The 19,786-nt window shown below is 46.5% G+C and overlaps 1 protein-coding gene across 2 annotated transcripts in view; it reads right to left on the reverse strand.

Moving 5' to 3' along the window:
• ENTREP2 (endosomal transmembrane epsin interactor 2) overlaps positions 1 to 19,786 on the reverse strand; it is a 423,337-nt gene that overhangs the window by 235,230 nt on the left and 168,321 nt on the right. Inside the window, exon 2 of one of the 2 annotated variants that reach the window (XM_084765592.1) lies at positions 1,621 to 1,677. In XM_084765592.1, the coding sequence (XP_084621718.1) occupies positions 1,621 to 1,677 (57 nt within the window). Of the gene's footprint in view, positions 1 to 212; positions 232 to 1,620; positions 1,678 to 19,786 lie in introns of those variants that run through there. The other variant, XM_084765593.1, reaches the window with a different exon arrangement.

The raw sequence follows: 19,786 nt of genomic DNA on the forward strand, positions 1-19,786 counted from the left end.
AGGTTCCAAAACCTCTCCTCTGCCTTCTCTGGGATACACCTGAGCCACATCTAGATGGCATTTCTCCTGCACCTGCGTCCTGGCCACCATGTGAGGATCTCCATCCTGGGCCTAGGACAGCATGTGGAGTAACGGGGTGGCTGGGTGGCTAAAGCTGTTTCTTTCTGCATCTACCCTAAGGCCCGCAGTTTTCTTTTGTTAGGTGGTCTTACTCTGTTTGTCCTGTGGGGAGGAATGGAACAGACTGTCCCCGCGTTGCTAAGGACAGCTCAGAAGTTATGGCTGGTCCCCAGCCAGTGTGTGTACTGCCAACCCATTCCGCACAGAGCCAGCTTCTTGATCCTTACGCTGGCGTCGTCAAAAGGTCATCCATCCAAGAGAGGGAAGAGCTCGGGGCCTGGAGGCTGGGGGCTGGGATATAGAGGGTACAGAAGAAACAAGAAAGACCAGGTGGTGGTGGTGGTGGTGGTTGTTGTTGTTGTTGTTGTTGTTGTTGTTGTTGTTGTTGTTGTTGAAGCTGGGTGGAGGGTACCCCAAAATTCACTATGTCAGTCTCTCTCTCTCTCTCTCTCTCTCTCTCTCTCTCTCTCTCTCTCTCTCTCTCTCCCTCTCCCTCTCCCTCTCCCTCTCCCTCTCCCTCTCCCTCTCTCTCTCTCTCTCTCTCTCTCTCTCTCTCTCTCTCTCTCCTGCACATTTGAAATTTTCTACATTAAAAAAGAAAAAAATCAAGGCAGTCTCTTCTGTGAACACAAGAGTAGGCTCAACCGAATTCAAGGCTCTATCTCCTCTGACACCATTTCAGGACACCACAGTCACAATTCATGCCGGAAGCATCTTCCACAAACACATTTGTTCCCTCCTGCCCCGCTTCCATTAATATTTAGTACACATCATTATCTCCAGGTTTTTATCACTTAAGACAAGAGTTTAAATAATTGATTAATACAAAAGGGGAACACAACCACACTGCCTTGTTCAGTACCTGTCAAAGTTCTTCCAGTCCTGACACAGACACATCGATATGTTAATGCACACACGGAGAGGACCAGGCTACAGATCAATACACACAGAGATGCTGCGGGTACTTCTCCCAGGGAAAAACCCATCCCTCGGTCCCATCCCTGGTGTGGTCCACGCTTCCACACCCAGCCCAGGAATGATTCTATCAAGAAAGAACCTTACTCTACCCAGGCAATTTATAAAGTACACACAAAAAAAACTAACATTTATTGATCTCCGGTAGAATGCGTGCTGTTCTTATGCCTCTGTGTAAAGATTTGCACATGCACAAACAGATCTTAGTGTCTGGAAAAAAGCATCCGCACCCTTTCAAAGACTTTCAAGATGTCTTTGTTCTCTGTAGGTCTTCAAGGGGTGTCACTAAAGAAAAGCAAACAGATACAGGATGTGATAGGAAAGTCTTGGGAATCACTCAAGGGGCACATTGGGAAATACGGCATGCCAATGCAGAACAGTTCTTGAGAAGCCATCAGCATGTAGCAGGCACTATACTCCCCTCTTGTCAACAGCTGCACACTAGCGGCCGCCACCTTGTCCACTCTCACTCCTCTGTAAGCAAAGTACTGTCCAAGGTCACCTGGCACTCCAGGGGCCACTTACCACAAGCGAGAGAGGCCTCTTCCAGGAGACAACGCCAATGAGTCCAGACAACAGCACCTGGAAGGAAGGAGAGGAGAGAGAGATGAGAAGACACTTGGGAATCCTTCAGACCATCTTCAACTTGGTCCACCCAGGAAAGGATGTGTAAAGCCCATAAGACACAAGAGACAGAGCTACCCCTCCATCCGACATCTAGATCCGGCCATGGCAACTTAACAAAAACTGTGCTTCCCAAAGTCACAGAGAGGTCACCAAATGCTACCAGGTACTGTTCTACACTGCCCGTCACAGGGCTATCCAATAAAAAGAGCGCTCCTCTTCAGGCTCAGCAGCTCTTCATCACCTTCATGTTCCTCACACTTTCCAAGCTGCCCTCTTCAGCTTCCTTTTAGGGCCCTAATCCCCGATCCCAGGTTCTCAAGACTTTTGTCTCCTCTTCCAATGCCCATGGGAAACTATTATACGTCCCTTAGAATCCTTGTGTCTTCTCTGCCCAGAGCTCTGTCTTCTCTGCTAAGCATCTCCCTGTCTGTGGCTCATGTTCCTGGTAACCACCGTTCTCTCCCATTGAACATATTCCAAATGCATCAGAAACCGTCACCCCCGAGACCTGGTGTTCCTCTTGCAATCTCATCTTCCCATAGCAATGCTCCTTCATCCCGGTCCCTCATAGCTGCATCTCAGCCCTCGTCAGCCCACCGCTGTATCCAGACAGATCCAGAGCAGGAGGCTCCAGCTGGCTGTACAAGGCCTTATCGCAGATAACTGGACATGAGGTCCTGGGAAGATGGACTGCACACACTTGTCACCTAGGGATTGGGTCAGGAAGCCACCAACCCAGTTGGAAGCCTCGGATGCTTTTCCCCCTGGGACTCCACAAGGGTCAACCACACCTGTGGAGATCATGCTACAAAGTCCGGCTTGGTCACTGTCTCAGTTCCTTTTCTGCTGCCGTAAATAGACATCATGACCAGGGTCACTGTTATAAAAGAAAGCGTGTGCCTGGGGCCTTGCTTATAGACTTAGAGGGCTGGTTCATGACTATCATGGTGGGAAGCAGACAGGTATGGTGCTGGAGCAGTAGCTGAGAGCTGAGAGCTTTCCATCCATCCAGAAGGCAGGGGGAGGGGGGAGGAAGGGAGAGAGGGGGGAGGAGGGAGGGAGAGAAGGAGGGACTGGTGTGGGCTTTTAAATCCTCAAAACCCAATCCCAGTGACACACCTCCTCCAACAACGGCACACGCCCTACTCTTTCCCAAATGGTCTACCCAGGGATGACGAAGCATTTAAACATCATACGAGCCTATGGTGGTCGTTCTCACTCAAACCACCACAGTCGCAGATTGCACCCTCCGCTGCAGTTGGCAGCACCAGGGAGTAGACCCAACAGGCTTTAGTCAATGCATGCTTTAGTCAATGCATACGAATGCTCCGATCAGGACTGACAGTAGCTACAACCCATACCCTCATCCATGGGCTCTCCAGCAATCTCTTTCCGATAGTCTCTCTCTGATGCTGGGGAGGCCCTGAGCCTAATTCTTCTGGAGGTCCCTAGAACCACGCACTCGACTTCTATACCCAAACATCCCCAACATCCTCTGTGAGGCCAGATTCATCACTCTCAGATAGATGCCATGGTCTCAAGCCATTTTAAAGTTAGAACCCTGGGTCATTTCTCTAGCGCCTCTCACCATCTCCTGCTTGACATTTCAAACTCCACCACCATTGCGTCACTTCCCAATCCTCCTCTTGGGGTTGACTTGAAATTCCAACCCAGACTGCCATCATTTGTCGAGCTCACTGGCTAATTCAAGGGTCAGTAGGTGGCGAAGCTGGAGTGAAACTTCTGTAGGTTGAGTCATTAGACTGTCCCTTGCTTTCCTTTATGCCCAGACAATAGGCTTGCTCACTCACCCTCCCCCACATGATGAACTGGCTGAGGGAAATGGGGCTCTCCCTCTCCCTCCCTCCACTCCTCTCTTCATATGTACCAAATAAAGTTCTTGTGAACATCAACAGGTGAATGTCTGCAAGCCAGGAAGATAACCCTCACAAGACACAGACCTTGCTGGCATACTGGCCTTGGCCTTGACCTTTGTAACCTCTAGAACTGTGAGAAAAAAATATATATATAAGCCATGTGTTTCTGTATGGAATTGTAGCCATAGCTGGTCGATATGTACTGTATGTATCATTATTACTAAATATCTCAAATGATTAACTTACACCAAGCACAGATAGAAAGTGGGAAGATAGCTCAGTGGGCAAAATGCTTGCTGGACAGCCAAGAGGGCCTGAGTTCAGTCCCCAGTAGCCATGTAAATGCTGAACTTGGAGGCACATTTTTGGTAGCTAGCCCTCACACTGAGAGCTAGGGGGCAAAGGCATGTTGGACCCGTGGACTTCCCTGGCTAACAAGTGTAGCCAGTTGATGAGTTCTAGGTCCAGTGAGAGATCTGGTCTCCAAAGGTGGGGAGTGATAGACTAGGAAGAAACTTAATGCTGAGCTCTGGTCTCCCCACATGCCTGTGCCAGTATATAGGTATGTACCCATGAACACATACTCATAAATAACACACACACACACACACACACACACACACACACACACACATACACACATACACACACACACACACACCTAAGGTTTACTTGAGCTCACGATTCCCGGAGGTCTCAGTGAATGACTGCCTGGCACTGTTGCTCAGGCCTGTTGGTGAGGCTAGCACAGCATGATCAAGGTGTGTAAAGAAGAAAAGCCTCAGGGCCCGAAAGCAAAGGAGGGAAGGCAAGGAGGCACCACAGTACCCTGAAAGAGTTTGTGCCCAACCACATGACCTCTCACAGCTACCATATCCCAATGGCATCAGCCAAGCGACTGAGACTTGAACACATTAGCCACTAAGGGATATTTAAGATCCAAATGACTGAATATCCAGTGGGGCACTGGATTCCACATCCATGCTTCCACTGAGAAGCAGGCTTCCTGTATCCCAGTGCAGAAACACTGGGAACACTCTAAGGATAGCAAAGGCCATACCAGAACAGTTCAGAGATGGGGTTTCAAGCTCAGATGAGGAGATGCTTCCCTTCTGGGGACACCTGCCCTTGTCCATTTGTGACCCGAGGGAGCAAGGCCTATCCTACAGAGCAGGGTAGAAAAGAATTTGAGCGCCTCTGCTCCTTGACTCTTGACTCTTATTTTGAGCTATCGCTAAATTTCTTTCTTCCCCCAATTCCAGCTTCCAGTGTGGCGCGGCGGCACATTCTGGTGGCTCCGTGGTTCTGCAGGTTTATTTTATATCAAGCCTGTGAGGAAAAGGGTTGTGAATCAAGCTAGCTGTGAAATTACCAGGCCGTGAAACCGCTGACCCATTTAATTGACCGCTTTTGTTATTCAAAGTCCACAATTTGCCAAGAATATAGAAAAAAACTACAGAAGGTCAGAGAAGAGTAACATGTCATTAAACAGCTGTGGAAGGAAAAGGCAAAGAAAATGGGAGAGGCAGGACGCTGCTGCTGCTGGGAGAGGGGAGCTTTCAAGCGCACCCGGAGCTACAAGGATGCCAATGCACTCTTTCCCCGCTTCCCTACCCAACCTTGGAAAGGCCAGAGACCAAATTAGAAATGAGACGGAAGTTCCTGCTGTAGAAGGTGATGAGGAGGGTAATAGACTGTCAGGTAGTAATGGCCCTGTTAGAGCTGAGAGTGTTTTTCCATTGACGGTACCACAGCCAGGAATAAGAGAGGCCTGGAATACACGGGCTCTGTAGATCTTGTCTTCTTAATGCTAGAATGTTCTTTTGATGCCTACAATCAAGAATTTTGTTCGGATCATCAGATCTGATTCAAAGGCAAATGACGAGGCAACATTTTAAGCAGCGAAACTCTTCCTTCTAGAAGGAAGACGAGAGCCAATTCAATTACTTTCCCCAAACACATGGCAGGTGTGCCCAACAGCTATTGCTAAGTCAGCTTACTGCCAAGAAGCCGTGTCTGCTCCATGCCGGGAGAAGGATGCTGTTGAAAAATAACAAATAAAAAAAAAATGGAGTCAGGGATATGCCTGGGCTGAGTGAAGCCTGGGGAGCTGGAAGAGGCAGAGCACTTCAGACGGCAGCTCTGTCTCAAGCCATTCTTGGCCCGTTTCAGAGGGCTAGACCTTCCATTCTCCCTGGCTTCGTTTTCTCTTCCATGTGCCATTCCTGGTCTGGCTGCCAGGCACATGCCAAGGCGTATTCAGATGTATAGTCTTTCATTCTTCTCTACCATCGCCCCAGCCCTGCCCGTGACTGTGTCTTCTCTTGAACTCTCACTGCCAGCTACTTGCAGCCCATGGCCCCCAGCCTCCTTCACCCCAGTTCCTCACGGGGGCGGCACCAGTATACCGACCTCCTAATGCTCCAAAGAAAGCCCTCAATGAGCCATCATGGGTCCCGTCACTCTAAAGGACCTGATCTACAGAAACAGGAATCAAGCTGTGTCCCCTTCTCAAGCTCTTTGAAACTTAGCTCAAAAGCTACCTGTGCTATGATTTAACAGCTTCTAAGTTATGGTCCAACCCAGTACCTGGCTCCTCCATGCTCACCATCACATAGGCTATCTCCAACTACACTATATGGTATAGAATTTCCTGTTATTCCCTGAGAGGACATAGAGGTCAGATAGTTCCCTTTGTTTGGGGCATTCCTCTGAAGACTGCTTCTCTTCTGCCTCTCCTCGCTCATCATCTTGTCCATGGCAGCTATTTCTGCTACTCTTACTTTAAGCTATATTTTACATTTTTAAAAGATTTATTCTTTGAGGGTTCTGGACAATGTAACATATATGTATGTATATATGTGTACACACACACACACACACACACACACACACACACACACACACACACACACATCCCCTTCTCCCAACTCCTTAAGACACTGCAACCTTCCTCTCCCAACTTTTTATTCTTTCTCATAAAAAAAAAAAATCAAGTCCAGTTTCTGTTGCCCCATTACCCCTGGGCACGGAGTCTGCCCTAGAATGTGGTTGATATGCCAGGTGTCACTCTACTAGAGAGAACTGGTATTCTCTTACCCAGCAGCTATCAAATTCCAATGGTTCCTCAGTTAAGGGTGGGATTCCATGATGGGACACTGCCTGGCTTGAGCTTGTTGTCACGTACATTGTGCATAGTGCCACAGTCTCTGTAAGTTCCTATGTTCCTATGTTTGGAAAGCACTAATTCCTTGAAGTCAACCATCACCTCTAGCTCTTATCATCTTTCTCCTCCATCTTAGCACAGATCCCTGAGCGTTGAGGAGAGAGGAATGACGCAGACATCATACTTAGGGCTGAGTGTTCTAATGTAGCTTATCTTCCTTACATTACCATCTACTGAAAGAGAAAGCTTCTCTGATGAGGGCTGAGCTATACTCATGGGGTATGACAGGGAAATCAGGGAAACAATCCCATTTACAATAGCAAAACAATAAACAAAAACAAAAAAAACTGCACAAAAAAATCTTGAGATAATTCTAAACTAAACAAGTGAAAGGATTTCAAAATAAAAAGTTTAAAAGAGAAGAAACTGAAGAAGACACCAGAAGATGGAAAGGCCTCCCCTGCTCATGGGTTGGTAGGATTAATATAGCAAAAATGGTTATCATACAAGAAATCTACAAATTCAATGCAATCCCAATGAAAATCCCAACACAGTCCTTTACAGAAAATGAGAAGACAATCTATAATGTCATACAGAAACACACACACCAGCACCACCACCACAACAAAACAGGATAGCTAAAGCAATCCTGAATAATAAAGGAACTGCTGGCAGCATCACCATTCCTGGTTTGAAGTTACACTACAGAGATACGATATCAAACCCAGCATGGTATTGGTATAAAAATGGGCATGTTGATCAACAGGATCAAACTGAAAACACAGACATAAGTCCACACAACTATGGACACCTGATTATTGACAAAGAAGCCAAAGTAGGCACTGGAGAAAAGATAACGTCTACAACAAATGCTCACAGTCAAACTGAATTGTAATGGGAGTTTTGGCTTCTTTGTAAACACAGTTATGTAAATAATGTTTTTGTCTTAATCCCAAGTGTGGGATTGCAGCTTCGGCTTTAGTTTGTCCACAGCTGTTAATTGTCTTGTTTGGGGTGTGGTCTTCGCCAGCTGGAGTTAGCTGAATTCTGATGACTCTGAGGGGTATAAAAAAAGAAAGCATAAAGGGAGGAGGTGGTTTTGGAGGAGACTGGTGGAGCACTGCCTGCTGTGTTTGCTCTTGACAGCTGAGAGCCGCATCACCCCAAAAACCACCTAATGACACTACCCAGCCGGAAGAAGTAAAGAGGTCTAACCCTCTTTTCTTCCTTCTAGGCTTCTTTCTCTCTTACCCAGAGTTGGGGGGCGGGCGTTGGAATGGAGGTAAAAGTGTTTAAGACGCCTAAATAAAGTAGGTTTGTGAAAAATCTACATTGAATGGCTGCCTGTACAAGAATAAAAACAGAACCATATCCATCACTTTGCATAAAACTCACCTCCAGTGTAACATCTGGTACACTGAGTCGGACAGAAGAGACAGTGGGAATAGGCTTGAATGCAACCACACAGGAAACCAATAGCGCAGGCACTGAGACCAATGGGACCTCATGAAGTTGAGGAGCTTCTGTACAGCAAAGGACACTGTTGTTTGAGAATATCAGGGTTGGGTAAGAAATAAAAAGATAGTCCAGGAGGAAGACATGCACAAATAAAAGCACTAATTAAGTAAAATACTAATGTAGCAAAAGTCCAGGGAACACCAGAGGCATCGCAGAGAGCTACTTCCCAGGGTTGTTAGTGGGATTTATTTTGCAGGTGATGTGGCAAGGGCCTTGCTTTCTTGTCTGCTCTCAGCTCTTTGACACATCCCAGACTGGCTGCGCATTTCCTCAGGGTCAGCAGTTAAGCCCAGAGGATGCCTCTCACGCCTCTTAGCTTTGATATGAGTTGTGGTGTAAGGTCCTCAGCAGGCCAGGCCTACCCAGGACAATCTTCCTCTTTCCTCATCAAATTGATCCGGCACCTAAAGCATGTTTCTGCCAATGGCAGACCACGCACATTGATAGTGGTACCCAAGATTCTAGAATGTTGGTGGTTGGAGTGTAATAGTCTGTGCTTTTAAATCGTTAGTTTACAAAGCACAGCTATTAATTTGGAAAAAAAATGTAAAGCCATATATTTTGTCACAGAAAAGGTGACTGTGTTCATCTGGCTTGTCTGGATCAAAAGGTCATGTGGGCACAGGCCTGTAATCTCAGCACTGGGAGGTGGGGATGAGGGTGGGCGTGGGGTGGGGGTGGGGGTGGGGGTGCGGCTGAGTGAGGCAGAAACATTGGGAATTGGAAGCCAGTCTAGGATAATTAGTGATATATTCTCTCTCTCTCTCTCTCTCTCTCTCTCTCTCTCTCTCTCTCTCTCTCTCTCTCTCTCACACACACACACACACACACACACAGACACACACACACAGACACACACACACAGACACACACACACACACTGAAAAGTAAATAATGAGATGCCCCCACCCACAGTTTCTCTCTCTGCAGGCCTTCTGTCCTTCCGTCCTCACTCTCCCCAGGTCTGCTCTTCACCCTTATTTCTCTCTCTGTTCTCTCTCCTACCTTGGTCCTTCTCTTCAGCCACTACCTTTGTCTATTCTATTTCCCCTTCTGAGTGAGATTTAAGCATCCTCCCTATGTCAGAATAGGCCTTTGGGAGGATATGAGGGAAACTATAGTTGAAATTCCTGGTAGCAAGGGCCATGGAGATTGAAGAGGATATCCTCTAACTGGACAAGACTCCTGGTGGAAGCAGGGGAACACCAGCCCACTCACAAAAACTTTGATCCAAAACTTGCCCTGTCAACAAGACATACAGGGATAAAGATAGAGCAGAGATTGAGGAAATGTATAACCAATGTCTGGCCCAACACAAGATCCACCTCCATGGAAGAAAGCCAACTCCCGACACTATTAAGGATACTCTGCTATGCTTGCAGACAGGAGCCTAGCAGAGATGTCCTCTGAGAGGCTCCACCCAGCAGCCATTCAAAACAGATGCTGAGACTCACAGCCAAACACTGGGCGAAGCATAAGAATCTAGTAGAAAAGTGAGGGGAAGGATAAAAGGACCTAGAGGTGACAAGGGCTCCACAAGGAGACCAACAGAGGCCACTAACCTGGGCCCAGTGGGGCCTGTAGAGTCTGAAGCACCAACAAAGCACCAGGCATGGACTGGACCTAGGACCTCTACATAAATGTAGCCAATGGGCGTCTCAGATTTCATGTGGGTCCACTAGTAAGGAGAGCTGGGGCTGTCTCTGAGATGGAGTCTGTTGCCCACTTTTTGATCACTTCCTCCTGGCGGGACTTCCTTGCCAGGTTACGAACAAGAGAACAAACTCAGTCCTGGTGTGACTTGACAAGCTAGGGTGGGTAGGTAGGAAGGCTCCCCTTTTCCAAGGAATATGGGAGGGGAAATGGGGCAGGGATGTGGAACTGGGAATTGAGGAGGGAGGGGGCTACACCAGGGATGTAAAGTGAATAAACAAATAAGTTTTAAAGCAAATCAAAGAAACAAAAAGAAGCCACATGAAGTGGCTGGCCTGCTCCATGCAAGTTTGCATAAGCACACGCCATGATGTTCCCTCAACCGTGGAACTGCCAAGACACTTCCCACAGTGTGTCCCCATGTGTAAGGAACTTGTGACACTACAGGATAAAGCCCTCCCCCTTTGTCAGAGTGTAGCTCACTCAAGGATTCCATCTCAACCACAATCTTGCCCACACGTAGGGATGAGGGCCAGATAAATGTGTATACCCAGGGCAAGATGTTTCAGGCCATCACACAGTTCCGCACACTATGATAGTATGTTTGGAAAAATTTAAAAGTAAGTTGTTTATATCTTTATCATTAAGTTTCATCAAATGTCTTTTTTGTATTTCCTGAATAATCACATTGGTTCACAGACATTAATGACTAATTTAATTCATTTATGTCCTATTCCTTGGAGCTTTTCTTCCTCAAGGCTCTTTACTCTTTTTAAAAGTACTGCTGAAGTCAATTTTTCAACATGGTTACTAAAGCATTACATTCTTCTCTTTTAATGTATTGTTCTACAGTCCTATGCCTGTGCCAGCTTATGTTTGACCTTGTTAGGCTAACATTTCAAAAGACTCTGGAGTGCATTCAGACCCTTATAGAAGACCAGACACAAACCTCCCATATTTCTGACCCATGGAAACCCCAAAAAACTAACTTGCTGTTATCTCAGCCACTAGGCTATGAAAGCTGGACACACAGCAACAACAACCCAAGGCAGAGCGCTGATACACCAAGAGTCAGACAAAGAAAGGACCAGAAAGAAAGGAGAAAGATGTTTTCTGTTAGACAAACCTGGCTTACTGAAAAAATCTATGGCAATTGTGAGAGAGAGAGAAGAGAAGGAGGGAGGAAGAGGGGAGGGAGAAAGGAAAGATGGATTCAGTATGCCACCTGCTATAAAAGTTAGAATGTTGAAATATTATGTCAGTAAGTTACATTTATTGAGCACCGGCTGCATGCCAGACACCTGCCACATGCTTACATTTTAAGTCTGTCACCACCATCCTCAAAGGTGTGAGTGACTGCTGTGTCCATTCCATGCACAGGGGGAAACAGGACAGCACAGTGCTTAACTTCCTGTCCCCGCTTTATGGTGGAGAGCTGTGTGAGGACAAAGGTGCTTAAATTACAGACATGCAACTTTCACAGGGATCACTGAAGACCATTGGGAAACTCAGAGACTTACATTATGATTCATAACAGTAGCAGGTGGATCACTGTGAGTTTGAGGCTAGCCTGGTCTACAAAGCAAGCCCAGGACAGCCAAGGCTACACAGAGAAACCCTGTATCAAAAAAAAAAAAAAAAAGATAGAATGCATTAAGCAATTTACATAGTCTATACAATTCTAATTAAAATATTTAAAAAAGATAAAATGACCCATGCACTACAAAGTGAACTGGCTAAGTCTCATGGAAAGTGACAATACTTACAACTTACTATTTTAACCTTTCTATGAGAACAAAGTCCAGAAGAACCAAAGAAGAAAACCAAATGTTCTAGAAGAAAACCTTCTTGAAGTCAGCCTTAAGCATAACACAGCACTAGGAGTCATAACAGAAAAGATTGACGTGTTCAGACTTTTCAGGTGTGCGGTGCGTGGTGTTTAAACAGTAGTGTGAGTGACTAAATGTTACACCCTGTCTCTATTGGAAGTACAAGTCTGCACCCTGATGTATCAGCAGGTGGAGTGCTTGTCTCCATCTCAGGACTGGGCTTGGCTAAAGGCTTGCCTGGCCATTCTGGGTTGGAACAAGACCACACTGTCACTCCTAAGGCCTATGAAGCCATCACCCATGCCCTCAGCCTCCTCCTCACACACATCTCTGCAGTCCTTTCAAGCCTGGGCCTGAGAATGGTCCTATGGCACAAACCCTACCAGATACCTACTGTAAAGTGAAGTTGTCCACACCAACCTGAAGACCCAGAGAAGAACAAACCACAGAGTTTGGGGGTGACACTTAAATGTAGTATTATTTATGGCAAAAGCCAAAAACCCAAATTTATAATTTTAAAAGAATATAAATACACAAAAAATTTTAATTGGAAAATAAATTAATATTGGATATAGTAGAAAAGATTGATTTTCTTAATTCACAAGGAGGTGGTATACATTAATAAGAAAAAAGACCAACTCAATAGGAAAAATAGCTCAACTCTAAAAAAAAGAATGTTTATTTTGAACAGAGAACAAGCCTCTAACAGTCAGCCTGCTTCAAATGCCTCAAAGCCTTAAAAGATGTGTGTATGTGTATGTGGTGTGTGTGTGTGTGTGTGTGTGTGTGTGTGTGTGTGTGTGTGTGCAGAGCCATCAGATGGCACTATTTTGGTGAAGTTTTTGTTTGCAAAGGGCAGGACCGTGGACCTATCCAATCCATTGAACATGGGGGAGTTAAGCTGGTGCTTGCCTAGAGCCTTCAGTCCTACAGACTAGCATTCATGGTACTAGAAGGTCCTTTGCATTTTACCAAAGGAGAACGGTAAGCACAAACCCTGCTATAAACCCTTCATTCTATAAGACTGAGCTGCCTGCAAGATATATAGTGCACTAGTGGCACAAAGCTGGTATGAGTAACCAACCAATCCCTGATCTGAGTTAACGCAACCCCAGGAGATGGAACCCATACCCAGTGCTGCTGGCATGGACAATATCTTCAGACTAGACACGCTAGGGGGAACCTGGGGGGAAACCAACTATGACTGTCCTGCTAATGGAACAGAGCAATAGTTCCTAATGCCATTCTGCTGTGCTCACAGATCAGCGCCTTGCTCGGCTTTCTCCAGCTGATAGGAACAAACGCTGAAGCCCACAATCAGACAATATGCAGAGAGTGAGAGACCCTGGAATACTCAACTCTGAAAGGAACGTCTCCGTCAAATCACTTCCCTCAGGGATAAGGGACCTCTCCATGGTAGAAACAGAAAAGGTGTGGATCTGGATGGGAGGGGAGGGGAGGAAAATTGGGGGGAATAGGGAGAGGGGAAACTGTAATCATAATATATTATATGGGGGAAAACCTATTTTTTATTCTTCTCTCATTTATTACATCTCCATCCCAACTGCAGTTTCCCCTCCCTCCCTTCCTTCCAGACTCTCCCCTCCAATTCCTCTCCTACTCGCCCCCCCCCCCCCGCCCCAAGACCTACCCTCCTCCCTCTCCCTCCCCTCAGGAAAGAGCAGGCCTCCCAGGGACATCAAACAAACACAGCATAATAATTGCAAGAAGACCAGGCACATCCCATCACATCAAGGCTGGATGAGTCGGAGGAAAAGAGTGCCACGTGTATGCAGAAGAGTCAGGGACTACCCCGACTCCCATTGTTAGGATTTCCACATGAACGCCAAGCTACTCAGCCATAACATATATGCAGAGGACCTGCAGGCTCCCTTATCTCTGCGAGCCCGCATGAGTCGCGGTCAGTTGAGTCTGTAGACCCTGTTCTCTGGCGCCTAAGATCCTTCCTCCAGCTTCTCAGCAGGACTCCCCTAGCTCCACCTACTGTTTGGCTGTGGGACTCTGTATCTGCCCCCATAAGTCGCTGGATGAAGTCTCTCTGATGAGGACTCTGCTATGCTCTGGTCCCAGAACTCTCTGCATGCAGGACAAGTGTAGGCTTACAGTTCTGCGGCTCGGTTGGTGTCCCAATCCCTCCACTTGAGGCCTTGCTGGTTACAGAGGATGCCCAGTTCAGGCTCGTGTCCCTCATTACTAGGAGTCTTTGCCAGGATTACTCCCGTTGACTCCATGGAGTTCACATTGCGTTGGGTTTCCACCCCACTTCTGAAATGCCCCCCCCCCAATTCCAGTCATTTCTTCCAGTATTTTCTCCCTCACTCCACCAGATCCCTCCTGTTCCCAACTCAACTTGCCCCATGTCCATCTGCAAAACCTATTTCTCCTTCCCAGGGAGATCCTTGCCAGCTTTCTTTAAGCCTTCCTTGTTACTTAGCCTTTCTGGGTCTGTGGACTGTAGACGACAACTTCCCAAACAGAATACCAATAGCACCGGCGCTAAGATCAACAATTTAAAAAAACAAAAAAACAAAACAAAACAAAAAAAAAAAAAAACGAGACCTTGTGAAACTGAAAAGCTTATGTAAGGCAAAAGACACTGTCAATGGGACAAAACAGCAGCCTACAGAATGGGAAGATTTTCACCAACCTCACATCTGACAGAGGGCTAATATCTAAAATATATGAGAAACTCAAGACACTAGACAGCAACAAACCAAATAACCCAATTAAAAAACCAAGGTATAGCTCTAAACAGAATTCTCAGTACAGGGATCTCTAACGGCTGAGAAACACTTAAGGAAATGTTCAACATTCTTAGCTGTGAGGAAAATGCGAATCAAAACTTTGAGATTCCATCTTATACCTGTCAGAATGGCTAAGATCAGAAGCATGTGTGAAAGCTCATTCTGGTGAGGATGTAGAGAAAGGGGAACACTCCTCTATTGCTGGTGGTTTCTCAGAAAATTGGAAACTGATCTAACTCAACATCCAGCCATACCCACTCCTGGCCATATACCCACAAGATGCTCTATCCTACCAGAAAGACACCTGCTCAACTATATTAATAGCAACTTTATTCATAAGGGACAGAGTCTGGAAACAACCTAGATGTCCCTCAACTGAATACTGGATAAAGAAACTGTGGTACATTTACACAATGGAGTATTACTCAGCCATTAAAAATAAGGAAATCATGCAATGTGCAGGCAAATGGATGGAACTAGAAAAGATCATCCTGAATGAGGTAACCCAGATTTAGAAAGACAAACATGGTATGTACTCATTTGTAAGTGGATATTAAATGTAAAAGCAAAAAAATCTATTTTAAGCAAAAGAAAAATTTAAAAATGAAGTATGGAAAAGGTCCTTTGAAATACTGCAGATGTTGGTATAGTTTGATGTAAGTTTGCTTGGCACGAGGCCCACTCCATGAGATCATCATAATACCTCTCAATAAAAGATGCACACACTCACACTCTTACCCTGGACACGAATCCTATGGGCACTGTGCCATCACACAGCATTTTTTATAGCAAAAACCTATCCATGGACGTAGCAGCAGAGGATACTGAGGTGAATCCTGTTTACAGCTAGTGGGAATGCATGCAGTAGGACACTGAAAGGAAATCTTTTCAGGCTGATGTGCACGGATGTCAGAGGTAACTAACCTAATAAGCAAGATAAGACCTAATGTGCAGAGAAGGTCTGCCTCCCACTGGAGTAAATGAGAAGAAATGATGGGTGATGGCATGACATCAGTGTCCCCTTCTGCAAGTGTTCACAAGAAGCGTAGCACTGAGAGGTAGAATCAGAGCTGAGGGGAAGTGACATTTGCCTTTAAATGTATAACTTTCTGTAATATCAATTTTAATATTATAAAATAATTTTCATGCCCTATGATATAATACATACTGTAATACATACATATATTACTAATACAATAATGCTACTTCTAATAGTTGCTGGTCCTACGGCTGGAGTGATGGCGTAGTTGGCAGAGTGTTTGCCATACAAGGATCATGACCTGAGTTCACATCCCCAGCACTCACATACATACTTATACAACACACACACACATACACACACACACTAATTTCTGGCATTAGCCAAAAGATTAAATTTGAGGAATAGAAATAACCTAGGTGCTTACCAAGAAGGGAATGCTGCCATTTGCTAAATCCTTTCCCATTGCCACCATGAAATCATGTTTTGAAATGTAGTTAATGCTCCAAAGGCATGTTCACACTCAGTGAGGAACAAATGCATGTTCACACTCAGTGAGGGACAAAGGCATGTTCACACTCAGTGAGGGACAAAGGCATGTTCACACTCAGTGAGGGACAAAGGCATGTTCACACTCAGTGAGGGACAAAGGCATGTTCACATTCAGTGAGAGACAAAGGCATGTTCATACTCAGTGAGAGACAAAGGCACGTTCACACTCAGTGAAAGAAAGACAAGGAAGAGCAAAAGATGGTTCCCAAAGGTTGGGAAGGCAGTTCACACTCCTGCTAAGTAAGCACATCCATGTGGACACCAACACACAAGTAAGCAGAGAGCCAGGGCTGTGTCTCAAGCCTGTCCTCACTCTCTCTGGACTGTGCATTTGGTCCTGTCTTTTCTTTTGTATTTCTGGTTTACATACAATTTAAAAAAAAAAAAGACTATTAAAACCCAAGTCAATGATAGTTGATTCCGTCTTCCACGGTGGATGAAAATTTATGTCAGTGGAGGAAAACAAAGCAAAACAACAACAGCCTCCTAAGTTTTTCCTGTTACATGCAGGAGAGGGGACAGTCAGAGCCAGACAGCAAAGACCTGTTACTGTCACTCAGACAGGCCCGGGTTCAGGTCATAGTAGCCACTGGTCTGCCTAAAGGGGCAGGGAACTAGATCACCAGGATGTGGTGGCACAGAGGTGACAGGACGACCAATGATATACGTGGCAGTGTGGGAAGACCCGAGTGGCCCCACGAGGTGCCAGGTGGATAGCCATGGCCTCCCTGTCTCAGTCCAGTGTCATGCAGGAAAACTCAAAACGGGCCCATTACCCTGCTCAGGAAAGAGTATATGAACTGCGGAGCACTTTAACTCTCTCATTTTACAAGTCTCCGCTTTCTTTGCACAACAATAAAAACAATGTGTCTGTTGATACAGAACATTAATTCCATTAAAATCACATTATGTATAATGAAAAGCAGCCAGACTATAATTACAAAAGCAGACTCACAGACCAGCATCAACTTTTAAATCCTCTGGAATTACAGCAGGAACTGAAGCTGTCTAAGGGGGAAAAAACTGCTGCTTCGTTTCCAGATGATTGAATGAAGATCCACTGCGCTGATGTTGGGGACGTGGCGCTGTTTGTGCCAACTTCAAAGGCCAGCCCACTCCCCTGAGGCCACCTTTGCCCGGACTTGAACAAAGGCCAATGCTGAGGTGTTATGCAGAGGCCCAAAGGATGTACCCTTCTGGGAATTCTTCCCTGGGGACAAAGTGCCCAGGGACTGGGTTCTCTAGCTCTCACAGTGGCCCCCGGAACTTGGGAGTCTTACTAGGCCACCCATGCTAGCCTGTCCTGTGCTCTCACATTGGACACTCAGGACAGCGTACATGCTCTGTGCTGTCGCCTAGGGAGGTCCTGAGAGGAGAAAGCGGTGGGTGGGTGGGGGTTGGACTGTGAGAGCAGGGGTTTGCTTATAGCAATAGCAAGCAGGCACATGGAGTGTTTCTTGAGTCCCGTCTCTCCCACTGATCACTCCCCATATAAATGATACACACTAGAAATCCTGGTGGACACTGGGGATGTATGAAGTTGAATGCAGAACTACATGTAGATGGGTGTGCACAAAGCCCATAGATTGTAGATGACCCCGAAGCCATTGAAATATGTCATCAAAGTCCCTGTCCTTTATATAGTGTGACCCCTGAACATCTCAGTATTCTGTTCCCCTGACATTCTACTTTGGAATAAAGGAAACTCTTTCTTCACAAATTTTCTTACTTTGTTTTCTGTTGTCCCTGTCTCTACCTGATTCCGAGATCAGAGACCTGAAACCCTCCAAAGACATCCACTGAACCCCGGTGCATACCAGGATCTCCAGTATCATCTTTTCAATACAGCAGTGATTGGTGGGACTCAAGAATCACTGCATCTGAAATCTCCTCCCAGGGTGTGCGTTTTCTTATTATAACGAGCCACAAGCCACCTACAGACACTCCAGGATGCCTCTGATGTGTGCAGGGGGCTCCAGCCCGTCCTCAGTGGCTTTGACTGAGCAGGTCCCAGTCATCTTATCTGCCTGCTGGGCTTTCCCCCTATGCTGGGCTTGTACCCTTTGTGTAAGTCCTTCCATGCCATCTTCCCTGACCCTCAGCACTCTGGGATGCCTATCTTTCCTCTCCACCCCATTCCCCACCATGCAACAGGCACTGGCCCACCTCCTCCGGAACCCCCGCACCTGCTCACTCAGCAATAGCCTCCGGTGGCCTAGTCAGAGAGCCCCCTCCAGTCCTCATCAGCCCCCTGCCTCTTGTACACACCACTCTGGCTCCCTTGACTCCCTCCATGCCCCCACCACCACCACAGCCTCTCCTGAGCAGGTGCCCACCCTCCAGCCTGTCTCCTCCAGGTCTCTGTGTCCGTCCACACAGAGGTATCCTGGCGGAGTTCCCACCCCAACTGCTCCAATTCCACCCTTCAGACTCCACATAATCTTGCCCAGGGGCATCCACGGGATGCTTGCCCACTAGGCCAACTGTATTGTTATCCGCACACGCCCACTCCCTCAGCATCCTCTACCTCCCCTCCATCACCCAGGTGTGCCCACCAGAACCCCAGCATCACCCCAGTTGCCCATCCTACCCATCCCATCCTCAGAAACTCATTCCTCCCAGGTGTACCTTACCAACCACCTCGCAGCGGACTTTACAGCCCACCCTGTGTTCCATGCGCCTCCTCCTGCAGAACTGCTCTGCCATTCCTACAGAGGTCACCCTGCTAGCCTGAGCTGACTTTCTGTGCTGCAGACTAGCCCAGTTAAAACGCAAACCTAGCTTCTCCTTCCTCCTACGGACCCTTCTCTCCTGAGGCCAGCCAGCACCATCCCTCCAGCCTCCAGCATTCTGAGCTAGTAACTTTTCTTTATAACGTCCTCAGCCTTGGGTTATTTGTTTTAGTAACAGAAAAGGAGCTAACACAGCTTCTCTGGACAGGATACCCTTTCTCACTATATTGTTGTCAGGAACTCATACCCTGAAAGTTCACACCACTGACATCTTAGTGGCTCAGTGGTAGCTCGTCAAATGATGCCCACGGGTCACCTACTATTAGACCATGAGTGCCTGGAATAACAAAGATATGTAAGTAAGAATATGTGAGTAAAAGACCCAGAGCCGAGCTCACAGGAAGGGAAGTTGGATGTAATCGTCCTGGTCCAAGTTCGCTTTTATCACTGCGTGGGAAGTTAAGTTTCTCTCCTGAGAGATAACTGTGGCTGTCCCTACAACTGCTTACAATTTTCTCAACTTGACACTTCATGAAAGCTGAGGGCTCTCACTTTCCCAAGGCCTCCGCACCCACTGGCAGCGGTGAATCCCCACATTGCCTCAGCTGAGCAGTAGCCGTTCAGCACTGACTGTGATAGTGAAAATACCATCTATAGCTAAGCCATGGGAGTGTGATAATTAAAGACATTTAAATACCTTTTAAAAATCACAATACTATATCTCACTGTGGCTAACTGCTTTATTATAATAATGATAACAACAACAATTACTACTATTATCATCACCACCACCACCATCATCATCATCACCACCACCACCATCATCATCATCACCATCATCATCACCATCATCATCATCATCATCACCATCATCGTCGTCACCATCATCATCACTATCACCATCATCATCATCACCATCATCATCACCATCACCATCATCATCATCATCATCATGGGGAGTTCCCCCACACTCCTGAGACACCTTTACACATA

The sequence above is a fragment of the Acomys minous genome (assembly GCF_964271855.1).
Source record: "Acomys minous genome assembly, chromosome: 2".
Lineage (NCBI taxonomy): Eukaryota > Metazoa > Chordata > Mammalia > Rodentia > Muridae > Acomys > Acomys minous.